This window comes from Paramisgurnus dabryanus, chromosome 12 (assembly GCF_030506205.2).
Source record: "Paramisgurnus dabryanus chromosome 12, PD_genome_1.1, whole genome shotgun sequence".
Classification (NCBI taxonomy): Eukaryota; Metazoa; Chordata; class Actinopteri; order Cypriniformes; family Cobitidae; genus Paramisgurnus; species Paramisgurnus dabryanus.
Genome location: NC_133348.1, coordinates 33,789,665 through 33,804,360, shown reverse-complemented (window position 1 = coordinate 33,804,360; position 14,696 = coordinate 33,789,665). Strand labels below are relative to the sequence as shown.

The 14,696-nt window shown below is 36.8% G+C and overlaps 1 protein-coding gene across 5 annotated transcripts in view; it reads left to right on the top strand.

Annotated features, from left to right (window-relative positions):
• nrxn3b (neurexin 3b) overlaps nt 1-14,696 on the top strand; it is a 398,467-nt gene that overhangs the window by 142,336 nt on the left and 241,435 nt on the right. For all 5 annotated transcript variants that reach the window (XM_065268757.1, XM_065268754.1, XM_065268752.1 and 2 more), the window contains one exon: nt 3,763-3,882. In XM_065268757.1, the coding sequence (XP_065124829.1) occupies nt 3,763-3,882 (120 nt within the window). The remainder of the gene's footprint in view (nt 1-3,762; nt 3,883-14,696) is intronic.

The following is a 14,696-nucleotide window of genomic DNA, read 5'->3' as shown; positions in this document are numbered from 1 at the left end:
ATCTGTGACTCCTGTGAGTGCATGAGTGTGTTTGTAAATATGTTTGTACATATGTGATGGATGCATGTCAGAGTTTTGTCCTTCGGCACTTGCTGTAACATCGCAAGGATACAACATGTTATATATCATGCATGAACACTTGTCTGCCCCCACTGTCCCAAACACTTTACCTTTTGTCTAACAGGAACCATTCTACATTTTACCATTATATCCCTTACAAAAAATAACCATGGCTGTATAATAGTAAAAGTGTAGTAATCATGGTAAACTGGTGTATTGATTACTATTTGTAAAACCACAAGTTACCACAAAACCTATGGTGTGTGTGTTTGTGTGTGTATGAGTGTGTGAGAGAGAGTGAGAAATAGGGAAAGTAAAATTTCATATCCAACCATTTTCATCATTTTAGGTTGTAGCCAAAAGCAACACATTGTACTGCAGTGTGTGTGGACATAAGATGGACAGGAAGACACAGTATACGTCTATAAAATGCAAGAAATGCATATGCAACACAGCTACACAGTAAAAATCTGCTTCTTATGTGTTGTGCAGGCTGTCATGAACAGATTATGTGTTCAGTGTGGATGATGTGTTATGATACCGCATCTTTTCAGATGAGGCTTGTGCTGTGTAGACGGACACAAATGTGTACAATTTCAAACTAAGTTCAAAGAAATAAACATCAAAGTGATGAAAAACTTATTTGAGATAAAAAAGTGATGAAAATACTTATTTTAGATAAACATCTGGGGGAGAATAGAATTTTCTTCTCTTATTTCATATTATCACAAAAACGAATAGCACTTTAATCTATAAATAGTCCTCTAAAAGTGGTAAATGACAAATATTAACCATAAATTCTGTCTATATTACTTGCAATGAGGCTAAAGTAATCATCTGTAAACAGTAATACATAAATTTGTATGACTGCATTGATTTAAAGATACGAATAATACAGCGGGTCCACTAGACCCACAAACATTGTCTAAGTAACAGAAATATGAACACCACACAAGGGTTAAACATATATTTTGTTATTGTCTGTTATAAAAACCATACGCAAAGCTACACATTGTAGTTATGTTTGTAAAATATAGACTAGAAATAAATGTTTACGTTAGCCTGGTTAGCCAGACCTACATCAAGATGTAAGGTCTGGCAACTCTTCACACAAACGGCTCAATGCAAGGGGCGGGATATAAGGTTGTCCCTCAAAATGCCTCTGCACGCAATAGGATAGCGCTATGACCAATCAGAGCAACGAAGAACGAAGTTTTCAAGTAGGAACCGTTGCAGCTCTGTCGTCATCATGTTAAGCCCGCCCCACAGACGCTACACACGATGTGATTGGCCTGACCAAATTTTGGTTTTTGGAGCTGTTAAGTGTATTGTGAGTGCCTAGACTAAACCCTGGCAGCAAATATATTTTGCGGCCGCTAGGGTGCGTCTAGATTTCTAGGCTATGTTTACGTGGCACAAACACTGAAAAAAATTATTCATAAAAATAAATATTAAATTTTTTTAAGGTAAGTGGTTGCAATCTATTTATTTAAGCTACATTTAAACAAAAAATATTAGTAAAGTAAAATACAATATAAAACTTTTGTTTAAATGTAGCTTAAATAAATTGATTGCAACCACTTACCTTAAAAATTTGATTAAATTCAATGAATCATTTTTTTTTTTCGGTGAAGAAAACATTACGATGCCTTTTGTGCCTTAAATATTTTATATTGATTTAATAATAAATGAATATAAATATCAGTAAATATTTTCTGGGCACTCTAGTTACTTTCACAGTCCAACAACATGCAGGTCACATGATTTGATAAGTACACTCTGAGAAATGAAATGGTCAAAAAATGGTCCCAAGCTGTGCAATACCCTTTAAAAAGGTCCTAAATATGTGACCCTGGATCAAAAAAACAGCCACAAGGGTCATTTTTTAAATTGAGATTTGTACATCATCTGATATTGTGTAGATAGGACAATATTTGGCTGAGATACAACTATTTTAAAAAATCTGGAATCTGAGGGTGCAAAAAATCTAGATATTTATTCCAAATGAAGTCCTTAGCAATACATATTACTAATGATAAATACATTTTTTCATACATTTAAGATAGGAAATGTACAACATATCTTCATGGAACGTGATCTGCACTAATATCCTTATAATTTTTGGCATAAAAAATATGATTTTGACCCATACAATATATTGTTGGCCATTGCTACAAATATATACCCTATGACTTTTTGTGGTCCAGGGTCACATATGTAACATTTTGATACAGATGTGTATACATTTGATACCAATAAGTACATTTGAAGTACTAATATGAGGTGCAAAGCTGTACTTTTCAATAACTTGACGATTTTGTGTCTGTATGGTTCAATTAAATGTTAAAAGGGTTACATTTTCAAAATAAATAAGCAGATTACTTGCATAGATTCTCTTTTTTGAGGACCAAGTCTAAAATTTCTGGTTTTATTTCATTTTGAAAGAATATTTAGGGGATAATTGCAAAAATGTCAGTGTGGTGTAACCAGTCTGTGTCATAGTCTAAATCAGGGTTCTCCAACCTTTTTGTGAGCAAGGGCTACCACAATGGATTAAACATTTTGGGGGGCTACCTTTTGATATAGTCTACTCAAAACTTTTTTGTTTTACTTGTTGATTTTATTTTATTGTACTTGTTGATATGTTTTTGTATTGTTTAAAATGTTAACATATGTAAACCAAGCCAAGCCAATATAAAAAATATGTAATAAATAAATATTACAATTGAGACTATTAATTGAATGTGATTTGGTGGGCACCTCACAGACTCTGTGCGGGCTACCTGCTGCCCATGGGCACCACGTTGGAGACTCCTGGTCTAAATAATATTTGTTTTATGAAAAATAATAAAAAATGTGAAATCAAATATAATCTAGTTTAAATGTAGTTTGGTGTAATATGATTTTTTTAACATACATTTTTATTTGTCAAAGATTATTTAGAAAACAGATCTGTTTTCATCATTTGTCCAGACAAATATTACAAAAAACATTAAAATTTACATTTAGAAATAACTAATAAAATTATATTTAATTATATATTGCACTTACATGCCATCCAGATGGATAAAATATTGAATATTTCTCATTCTTTGGTGCAGTTGGCAGTTACACCATTTGACATTTTCAGGTCCATTTAGTCTTAACTTTCCTAAAAATTATGCAAATATGATTATTTTTTCATACAATCAACATAAATACACTATGTTCATTGAAATATACCTGATGCATGCTTTTAAAACAATTTTTAAAAAAGATTTTTGAATTTCTCATCTTGCCAAACCATTTTTGTCACTGACTCTATTAGTGACCATTTTTTTGTTTTGTTTTGGACAGTAAGTGAGATTGCAGTTGTGCAGTTTTCCTATAGACATTCGGGGATACGTTACAGCAATTCCTGCAACCTTAGATTAAATGAGTGGTATAAATGGATGGAGTGTTACTACTTTATTATTCTTCAGTGTTCAACATTAAAGACACTAAATTTTGGCACCATGTTGATGTCCAGAAATCCCAAAGCAAAACCAGTTGAGATCCACTGTTGTACAGTATTCAGGATGAATGCATGAATCCGTTCACCCAGCATCGATGTTGACCGCAGAATGACATTGCATGAGTGCATGCGTATTGCTGTGCTGACCGCGATGACCGTGATGATGAAATCTGTCATTTCCATCAACTCACACTGTTTCTGTTTCCCAGGTCCCAGCACTACATGTCAGGAGGACTCGTGTGCCAACATGGGCGTGTGCATCCAGCAGTGGGAGAACTTCACCTGTGACTGCTCCATGACATCATACTCCGGCACCCAGTGCAACGACCGTGAGTGCCCGATTATTCACCTCCTATTGCTGACTGTGGCATGTGTGGATTGTATGATGTCGCTGCAATTATAATCGGGTGAAACAAGTTTGCGTGATTGGCTGTGTCTGAAATGTGCGGTATATCATCATTTGTATGCTGTTTTCAGGTTTGCTTTGTGCTCTTTGCATTGAATACATTTGATGGTGTAGTTCAGTGCTTGTTAATGCTGTTAAGAATTTAAAGCGATTAACACGAGTAGGACATATTAAGGACAAGATTTGCTGCAACAACACTTGAATCACCCAGTCCTTACGCTTTGAATAAGGGCAGAGATGCAGCGAAATGCCCTACTTTTGTAAAAGTGGTTTTGTGTGAACGTGGAGAATGACAGTGAAGGATATGCATTCATACAGCGAGCAGACACAGGTTAATAAGCTGTGAGTGGTTGTAATGAGGTGCAGTAAATGTTGAAATGTCACATTAGCCCAGAGGCCTCCAAGACAAGACACAGCATACGCGGAAATGCTTCACCTCTAACTTTCCTTCTTTCCTTCATCGATTTCTTTTCTCGTCTGTTATTATTGAAGAATAAGCTTTTGTCTGTTTCTTTAATGATGTCTTCCATGTTTAACCTCTGGCAGTTGTACACCATTTCATCACACTGACATTTCTAATCATAGAGGCAAATTCAATTTCACCCCTGGAATGGGCTCTTGTGCTCGCGAGTCGACTGTACTGTTTGTGCGGCCTTGGCTGTTACAGTGAAAGCCTTGCAGTCTCCTATTGTTAATGGTGGTTAATGATTAATATTTGATGGGAATTGTTTTTTTTTTTGACAATTAATTAGGAGTGATGTACAATATATAATGGTTTTTAAGTGTGGCTTTTAATATGTTCGTTTTATTGTGTTCATAATTAAGCTTGACTACTTCTGTTCATTCTTAACTCATTTCCCCCCCAGCCATTTTTTGAAATGTCCCCCGACAGCATTTTCTGTTGTTTTCTTCTTAAAATATATAAACATACAAATATGTCAAATGAAATAGGGCTGCATAACAACTAATCGCAACCAATTGATTGCAGAATAAAAGTTTTTGTTTACATCATGTGTGTATATCTTGTATAATAATTATGCATATATATATATAAATACACACACAACCATATATTAAGAAATATTTACTTGTGTATATACATTTTTATATTTATATATGTTATATTATACATAAATGTGAATACCTAATAAATAATAAAAAAAAATTCTTACAATTTTACATGCATGTGTGTGTATTTATATTAACATAATTATTATACACAGTACACATATATGATGTAAACAAAAACTTTTATTCTGCAAACGATTAGTTGCAATTAGTTGTTATGCAAGCCTAAAATGAAAAAAAAACAGACCCTCTGCACTTCAAACAAACAATAAAAAAAACACATTTTATCCTATCTATATTTTTTTCTCTGCCTATAAACTCTTAAATATGGGTATTTTCTTTAAAAATATTTTTTAAGCAAAAAGCTGAAATAAAAAAACTGGGAAAAAAAATTGTGAAGGAATTTTGTTAAGAGATTAGATTCAGAATGATTATCAAAACATACACAAAGTTTAAAATTAGTAAATAACATTTTGGCTTAATTTTTTTCATAAATTGGATGTGGATAATCGCGGTATTGCAGATTAGCATAAAAATTAATCAGAAACACATTTTTTATGCAAATGTTCACTCATAATTGACAAGATAACTCTTAAATGGTGAGTTAATAAAGCAATAAACCCCGAGAAGCAGTGGGTTACCAGTGCATTTTATAACAGCTAAGGGGCGTTGTTAGGCACGACGCGAAGCGGAGTGCCTAAACCCCCTTAGCTGTTATAAAATGCACTGGTAACCCAACGCTTCGAGGGGTTTATTGCGTTTATAAAACGGTTACTTCATATGCATAACGTTAGCGGATTTTATAAAATAAAACCCAAAAAAGTTGTAATTATATTACTACAAATATTACTCTTCCGCCAAACAAAGTAGTTCCTCAGAATCAAGTGTGACTGAAACAGAGCGCAGTTCCCAACCAACACAGACACAGCAAGGACATAATGAAAATATGATTTAAGACTGTGGTGTTTATTTTATAAATCACCATTCATCTAATTTATACATTAACATTTATATCGTGCAACTGTTGAAGTGATGATCAAATATGCTTGGAAGCATGCTGAACTCTTTCCCCGTCAGCGTTTTTTTTTTTTTTTTTTTTAAGTTGCCACCCAGTTTTAGTTTAATGCCTTTCCAGAAAATTATCTTCTTTATATAAACATAAAATATCAAATGAAAGAACAGACCATCCGCTTTGAAACAAAAACAAACAAAAAAACATTTCATCCTACCTTCATTTGATCTCGTATCCCCTTTCAAATTTTTTATTAAAAGCGGAGATAATTCCATTTTTGTGAAGAACTTTAGTAAGAGATCAGATTCAGACGGAGCCATGAACAGTACTACACGGTGTTTTCAGTGAATGCGTCAGTGTTTAAGTTGGGTAAGATCGCCACCCAGTGGATAATAGCGGACGTATGATCTTGAGTTATATAAATCCTATTTATTGACATTCATCTGGATATCGCCATTAATTGTGCAATTGTAGACAAATTAAAAATATGATTTAAGACTGTGGTGTTTATTTTCATAAATCAATACGCAGTAACAGTGGCGCAGTGATACTTATGTAATGTGGTCTGAACCGTGAGGTTACCGGTGTATTTTATCACGGCTTAGAACGCGTTTCAACCAATCAGAATGAAGAACCAGAACTGCCCGTTTTATAATGAAGCATAACCAAGTTCTTTTATTGTGGAACAATGCAGAATAGTTTTTTTTGGGGGGGGGGGTCCAGAATGGCATACTGCTGTTGCATACTACTTACACTCTTTACTTATTGCAATGCACACTAAGTATTAGGGATCCACAAATACACAATTTCTGTACCAATATTGGAGTACTCAGGTTGAAATTTGCCGATACCAATAGTTGTAAAACAGTAGGTAGTATACAGACAATGTTGTCACATGACCTGAAAAATGGGTCATCATTTTCTCACCCCCATGTGGTTTAAAACCTGTAAGAATTAATTTTTTCTGATAAACACAAAAGAAGATATTTTGATAAATGTATGAAAAACAAATACTGTAAAAAATTCAATGTGTACCGTCAACTGTGTGCTTACTATCATTTTTCAAAATATCTTCTTCATCATTTATCACAATACTTCCATAATATTTGTTTTTCCTACTATGGAAGTCAATGGTTACAATGAGCTGTGTGCTTACAATCATTTATTAAAATATAAAAACTCATACAGGTTAAGAATTTTCATTTTGGGGTGAACTATCCCTTTAATAAAAGTTATCGTCTTTGCATATTTGAATTACATTTTCACAAAATGTAGTACAATCAAACAATAAGACAAAGTCCCAGGTAATGCACCTTAAATGCGATGGACGTCACTTTAAATAAATATCTGCAAAAGCCCAAATGTAAGCCATATTTAAAGCGCTACACAAATTTCTTTTAGATAACATTGTTGAGCATGTTGCATAATGGGGGTACAATATGCTATATGATGAAGACTGTGGCAGATATTCAATATTTTATTCATGAAGTATGACGTTCTCACAGCATGCAATAGTACATACTGCACAAAATATGAATGGAATATTACTAACGCTATTACAAGAATACACTGTAGGTGGCAGTAATGCACCTTGAAAGCTCACACTAGTATGCTATACAAACTAGAACACACCCACAGTAGCATGCAATCAGTTCTGCTTGTATTTTCATCCCTGTCTTCTTTTATTTGCCAAAAACATGTACACGAACACGCGTGCACAGACATGCACGAGTGCATCACACATCAAACACTCCTCCCCTCTCTCCAGACACAAGCGGTCTAAATTGTAAGCAGGTGTGATGCCTTTCCTCGGATTGATATACAATGCCACACCATGCAGCAGCAAAAACCGGCATGGTCCGGAGCCAACCTGGGGGTCAGCTGGTGAAAACGTAAACCTGCGTGACAGTGATTCTAATTAGTGGGTGTAGTTTGTTCCTGTGTGCTTGTGTGAGAGAGAGAGAGAGAGAGAGAGAGAGAGAGAGAGAGAGAGAGAGAGAGAGAGAGAGAGAGAGAGAAAGAGAGAAGCACATGGAGCAGGCTTTAATAACTCATATCTCACTCAGTCCAAAAGACAGATCGAATTAATCAGGCAGACAGACAGGCAGAGAGAGAGAGAGAGAATATTGTATGTGCGTGTAAAAATGGCAGAATTAGCCTGTAACCTAGATTCCAGCAAGCGTAAAGTCTGAGCCAGAAGCTTTCTGCAGGTTTTTTTTTGTCCGTGCTCATAAATCCTTCCATTGTGTTTGCACGAAGTCGTGCAGAATGGAAAGTAAATACGGCAGCGTATTCTTCAGCCGAACAACACACCAGAATGCGCAGCTAAGCTCCAGCGGACCCCTCAGCCTCCAGGGCACCATTTTTAGCCGTCTCTACACCTATTCATGAAAACCACAATACTTTTGCGATAACCCTCCACGGGATTGCTACAAAAAGTGGCCCTGCCGGCCGAAGCGCACCTTCAAATAGGCTTAATTTGCCGACGGCGTTTTCAATCCGAGAGAAATGGTTGATTCATTGTTTCGTTTCACAATGAACTCCTCCCCCTTCCAGCTTTCTCATTAGCTCGACTTTTAATTTATCCCAAGGACGTTTGAGCTATAGATGCAATCCAGAGTACTGACCGGGGCGATTATTCAACTTGCGTAATTAAATTAGCACTTTCTATTAGTTATTTGTCCGCATTTTCTTGTAGAGGTCAGACTTTATTGTTTATGAGCTGTTGGAGACGCAAACAATGATAGGCACATAAAGAGTCAATCAGTTTAAGTTGGCATTTGTAATAATTCAGATCCATTTGCGATGAATCTAACTGTCGGCTCGTAATTCTGCTGACAATACGAATGTGCTTTATTGATTTCTTTCGAAAAATGAAGCTTGGTTCAGAGCTGGTTATTGTGTGAAATCATATCCTACAACAATAAACTCATATTATAAGACAAAAAATACATTTATTAGGAGTTTGCTGTGGTGATGTCTTTAAGCTGTAGCTTACTGTACCTCCTTAATCTTTATATTTACTGATTTATATATATAAAATGCAATTCTAGCCTTGGGTCTGCAGCAAAAGGTTTCCAGCAAGCAGCGCCAGATCAAAGAACCACAGACCCCTGAGACACAAGCATCCTAAGACCCCCAAAAGCAAGCTTTACTGAAAGAAATCACACAGAGATGAAAATTCTGCCCTTACTTAATCATCATTATGCCATTTCAAACCAATTTCTTTCTTTCTTTTTTCTTTCTTTCTCTCTTTCTTCCTTTTTTTCTTTCATTTATGCATTTTCCCACTAATGTTGCATTACAAGGTATACATTTTTAATCGGTATGTGTGTTCCTGGGGTTTGGACCTATGACTTGTTGTCAGTGCCGCTGCAAGCCATTTTGGTGCCCTAAGCATAATTCCTTTATAATGCCCCCCACCCCGACCCTGAGAAAAAAAAAAACGTTTGTTTTTGCCAGTTTAATTTTTTATTGCCAAACATATAACTTAATAGCAGAAAGTAAAATCTTCACAGCTTTAGCCAACACACACTACACATTTGAGAGTGCAAACTTTTATAGAATAGCAAAACGGAAAAAATTACCAAACCTAAATTATCAAAATAATCCACACATGTTTTTCCCATGTACAATGTCACTTTAAATAAATTACATTAAATAAACATCAATAAGTAAACAAGAATACTCAATATTCTTAAATAAAACAAAGATTCAAATAACTAAGTGTCACAGTAATGTTTGCTTCATATCATGACGTTTTATATTTAAATATATTTAAGAGTCATGAATTGTTATCCTAACATGTGTACTGACTGCTAATGTTAACTTTTACTGAGAAAGTATTAACCACCGTCAGGTCAAAATAAACCACAAAACAAACTACTGCTCAATATCTAAAGAAACGTACTAAAGAAAGTAACAGCTGCGTCAGTTATTTGTAAAATGCATATGCATACCGTATGTAATGTTTTACAGTAATGTTTCTCAATTTAGCTTGCACTGAAGTTATAAATTATAACAACATAGTTTGCTAAACATTAATATCATCACAGCAAGTTCGAGGCGCATTACAATTAGCAGCAGCTGCAGCCCATGCACATTTCCCTTATTTAGGAGTGAATGATTAAACATGATGGACTTACCTGCAAGTGATGCACGGGAATCATCCCGCAGTTTCTTCTTTTTTCTTTTTTCCGATCCTGACTCCTTCTGTCTTTTCAGGGACATTTCCAAAAGTTGCCTTCTGACTGGCTGTTTCTCAATCCGAAAGCTGCAGCCTGCGCAAGGTCGCATATGCAGGCTGCATACGTCATCAAGCCTGGTTTATTTTAGTTAACTGAACATTACATTAGCAAGTCATAAGCATATTACAACAATTTACGATTAACTTAGAATAATAGTTAACTTTATAATTGTTAATATTACGAAATAAGAAAGTTTTGATGAAGTATGCAGCCTATAAATGCGACCTCTGGAGGCTGCAACCTTCGGATTGAGAAACGGTCTCTGTCAAACTTCGTCAGGCGCCTGCGCGATCAACCGGCATGGACCATCAAAGGCTGGGGGGCATACTTTCTAGACTAGAGCAATTAAATGATATCGTTACCCCTTTTTTGAAACATATACATGGATAAAAAGTGTCTAATAATATTTCTATAGGCTAATGAAATAATTTCAGCATTATAATTTTTTTTCATTAGGCTATTATTTTTGGTGCCCCCTCAGCATGTGGTGCCCTACGCACAGCGCGTGATGCGCGTTATGGGAGCAGCGGGGCTGCTTGTTGTGTTGCTGTCTATGTGGATGGATATCCATCACACCTTCTTTCCTCCCTTCCTGCCTACCTACCTACTGTACCTACGTTTCTACCTTTCTTTCTTTCTTACATATACTGTATGCATTTTTCTGACTTATATTGCATGACAAGGTATACATTTTTATCAGTATGTGTGTTCCCAGGGTTTAAACACATTTCACTTTTGTACTGCTATTTATCTGTCCGTTCATCAGTCCTTCCTTCCTCCCTACCACCTACATACCAACTTACTTACCTATTAGGGATGCACCGAATATTCGGCCACCGAAAATTTTCGGCCGAAAATAGCCCAAAATAGCATTTTCGGCTTTCGGCCGAAAGACTTTTATCACCGAAACAATACGGCCGAAATGTTGTGATGACGCAAACAGAAACCGCGACCTGCACGTGCTTGTCTGAAGCAACATGTATGCGGCGTGGATGTATTTAACCGCAATAAGGCGCTAAAGTACGCACAGAGGCACATGCGGTTGTGTCCGGTCCAGACGTGATCATCACAGTGAGTACGCTCTTCAAAGATCAGAACTCTTGATGTGTAAACTTTAGAGAGAGTCGCGCAAATGTGTCTCATACTGTATAGTCCATTAACATACATGTGCCGAATAAAGCAATGAAAAACAACGTAACGTTTTTATGCTGCCCTGTTTGGGATTCGCCTTCGTTCTCTGTGCGCGCGCGCGTTTAAGTGACCTCAATAGTGCACACACGAGTGAGACGCAAACAAGCGAACGTAAAATCTTTCTGTTATTGACTGGGCACATATAAACAAAATTATCTCCAAAGTATTCTTTTTCTAATAAAAACATTTGTTTATGTCTTAAGTGTATGTATAGATTACAGTCATAAACCAGTCTCTGCTTACAGTAACCTCAAATAACCTACTGAAGTCTAACAAAGAGACAAATAGCTCTAAAAATAATAATATAATATTTAATTTATACAATAAAGACAGTGTTATGACTTATTTAATTTGATTTCTGTACCAAATGCTAATGTTAGCCCTTATTAATGTGCAGCTTTGTTCTTTTTTATAAATGTTTGTAATTTCTTTATTTGTTATTAGATTTTCCCCACCCCCTTTTTGTTGATCTGAAAAATAATCCGATCCATGCCTCAAAAACTGTAATGTGATCTGAACCGTGAGTTTTGTGATCTGTAACAAACCCCTAGTAAAGTTAGTACACAGTGATAGCCATAAATGCATTTGTACTAATAATTGGCATAATAATTTATTTCGGTGTTTCGGTTTCGGTTTTTCGGCCTTGGTTTCCTCATTTTCGGTTTTCGGTTTCGGCCAAGAATTTTCATTTCGGTGCATCCCTATTACCTATAGTATCTACCAACCAACCTACCTACCTACTTGCTTTTCTTTCTTTCTGTCTATATGTCTACCTGTCTGCGTTCCTACCTACCTACCTTTCTTACCTATCACCCTACCTTCCTACCCATCTATCTTTCTTACTTACCTACTACCACCTATCTACATACCTACTTATCTATCTTTCTTACTTACTTTCCTACTACCTTTCTACCTACCTACCTACCTTTATACCCACCTACTTACCTACCTACCTACCTTCCTACCTACCTACTTATCTACCTAACTACCTTCCTTCCTTCCTACCTACCTACCTACCTTCCTTCCTTCTTACTTACTTACCTTCCTACATACCTCCCAACCTACCTACCTAACTTACTTACTTACCTACCTACCTACCTACCTTCCTACCCACCTATCTACCTACCAACCTACCTTCTTACCTACATAACTACCTACCTACCTAACTAACTAACTACTTACCTTCCTGTCTGTCTGTCTGTCTGTCTGTCTGTCTGTCTGTCTGTCTGTCTGTCTGTCTGTCTGTCTGTCTGTCTGTCTGTCTGTCTGTCTGTCTGTCTGTCTGTCTGTCTGTCTGTCTGTCTGTCTGTCTGTCTGTCTGTCTATCTATCTATCTATCTATCTATCTATCTATCTATCTATCTATCTATCTATCTATCTATCAACTACCTACCTACCTACCTACCTACCTAACTACTTACCTAACTACCAACCTTCCTTCTTACCTTCCTACCTACCTACCTACCTAACTTCTTTACTTCCTAACTACTTACCTTCCTGTCTGTCTGTCTGTCTGTCTGTCTGTCTGTCTATCTATCAACTACCTACCTACCTTCCTAACTACCAACCTTCCTTCTTACCTTCCTACCTACCTAACATCTTTACTTCCTACCTACCTACCTATCTACCTACCTAACTAACTAACTAACGAACTAACTACTTACCTTCCTATCTGTCTGTATGTCTGTCTATCTATCTATCAACTACCTACCTACCTAACTACTTACCTAACTACCAACTTTCCTTCTTACCTTCCTACCTACTTACCTACCTAACTTCTTTACTTCCTACCTACTTACCTACCTACCTACGTACTTACCTACCTACCTAACTACTTACCTTCCTATATGTCTGTCTGTCTGTCTGTCTGTCTGTCTGTCTGTCTGTCTGTCTGTCTGTCTGTCTGTCTGTCTGTCTGTCTATCAATCAATCAACTACCTACCAGCCTACCTTCTTACCTTCCTACCTACCTACCTAACTACCTACCTACCTAACTAACTAACTACTTACCTTCCTATCTGTCTGTCTGTCTGTCTGTCTATCTATCAACTACCTACCTACCTTCCTAACTACTTACCTAACTACCAACCTTCCTTCTTACCTTCCAACCTACCTACCTACCTAACTACTTACCTTCCTATCTGTCTGTCTGTCTGTCTGTCTGTCTTTTTTGCTTTCTTTCTTCTAAATCCAGCTTTGTTCCTCAGATTCATTCAAGTTTAGATTTAGCATCTGTTGTTGCTCTGTTGTGATTGAGAGATCTAACACTTCATTATTCACATGTGAGCTGTGAATGAGAAACGCCCCAAAAACAGCTACCTAAGGCTCTCTCTCTCTCTCTCTCTCTCTCTCTCTCTCTCTCTCTCTCTCTCCTGTGTCTCAAGTTGAAATAGAGGCAAACATATATTTTCATTGCTGGACATTTATAACCCCAAACATATGTACCTGCGGAGTCCCGCCTCTCCCTCCAGTGCATAAATAATGCATTAGGCTTTTACATAAAACATGAAGGTGGAATGCGGTTGAAGGCAAACAGGTGTTCGCGTGGCCCTGTTCATTGGGAGCCGGTTCTGGTTCAGTGTCAGTCGCAGATGGAGGGGAAGCTATGCCAACTAGCTTCAATCAAGCGATCCTGCCTTCCTGTGGCTACGTTTCAGGAAGAGAACCTCATGAACTCATCACATCACTGGCAAAACAGGGCCACATTGTAGCCACAAGGAAATGCAGTGCTACAGCTAAAAGACCTCGTTTTTCAGAAGGCCTTTCGCTTTGATGCTAAATGACGGGTAGCGTGGCACTTCGAGGCGAGTAAGTCTTCTTGTTGAGGCTCTGGGGAGAGTTGTTACGGCATCAAACAGATGCTATTTCACCCACGCACAAGCCAAAGAGAGCATAGATGTCTCTATTAAAGCAAAACCTTTCAGGTGAATGAGCGTAACCAAGAGTCGCCACTGCTAATTGAAAAAAGTGAGCAACTGATGTTGAGGTAAATGGTTTGTGTTTATATGCTAACACAATGATGAGGAAAGCATTTAAATGGATATGTAGTAATATGTATAGTCTCATTTGACTTTTAACTTAATAAGTCAGAGAGATGTCCTTTCTGCATTATGCTTATAAATATCAGTGGTGACGTCTTGTGTTATTTACAGTAGCACGTCACTGGAAAATAAGTCATCAAGTGTCCTAATGTACTGTATAGTGAGCCAGTGTCCTTAC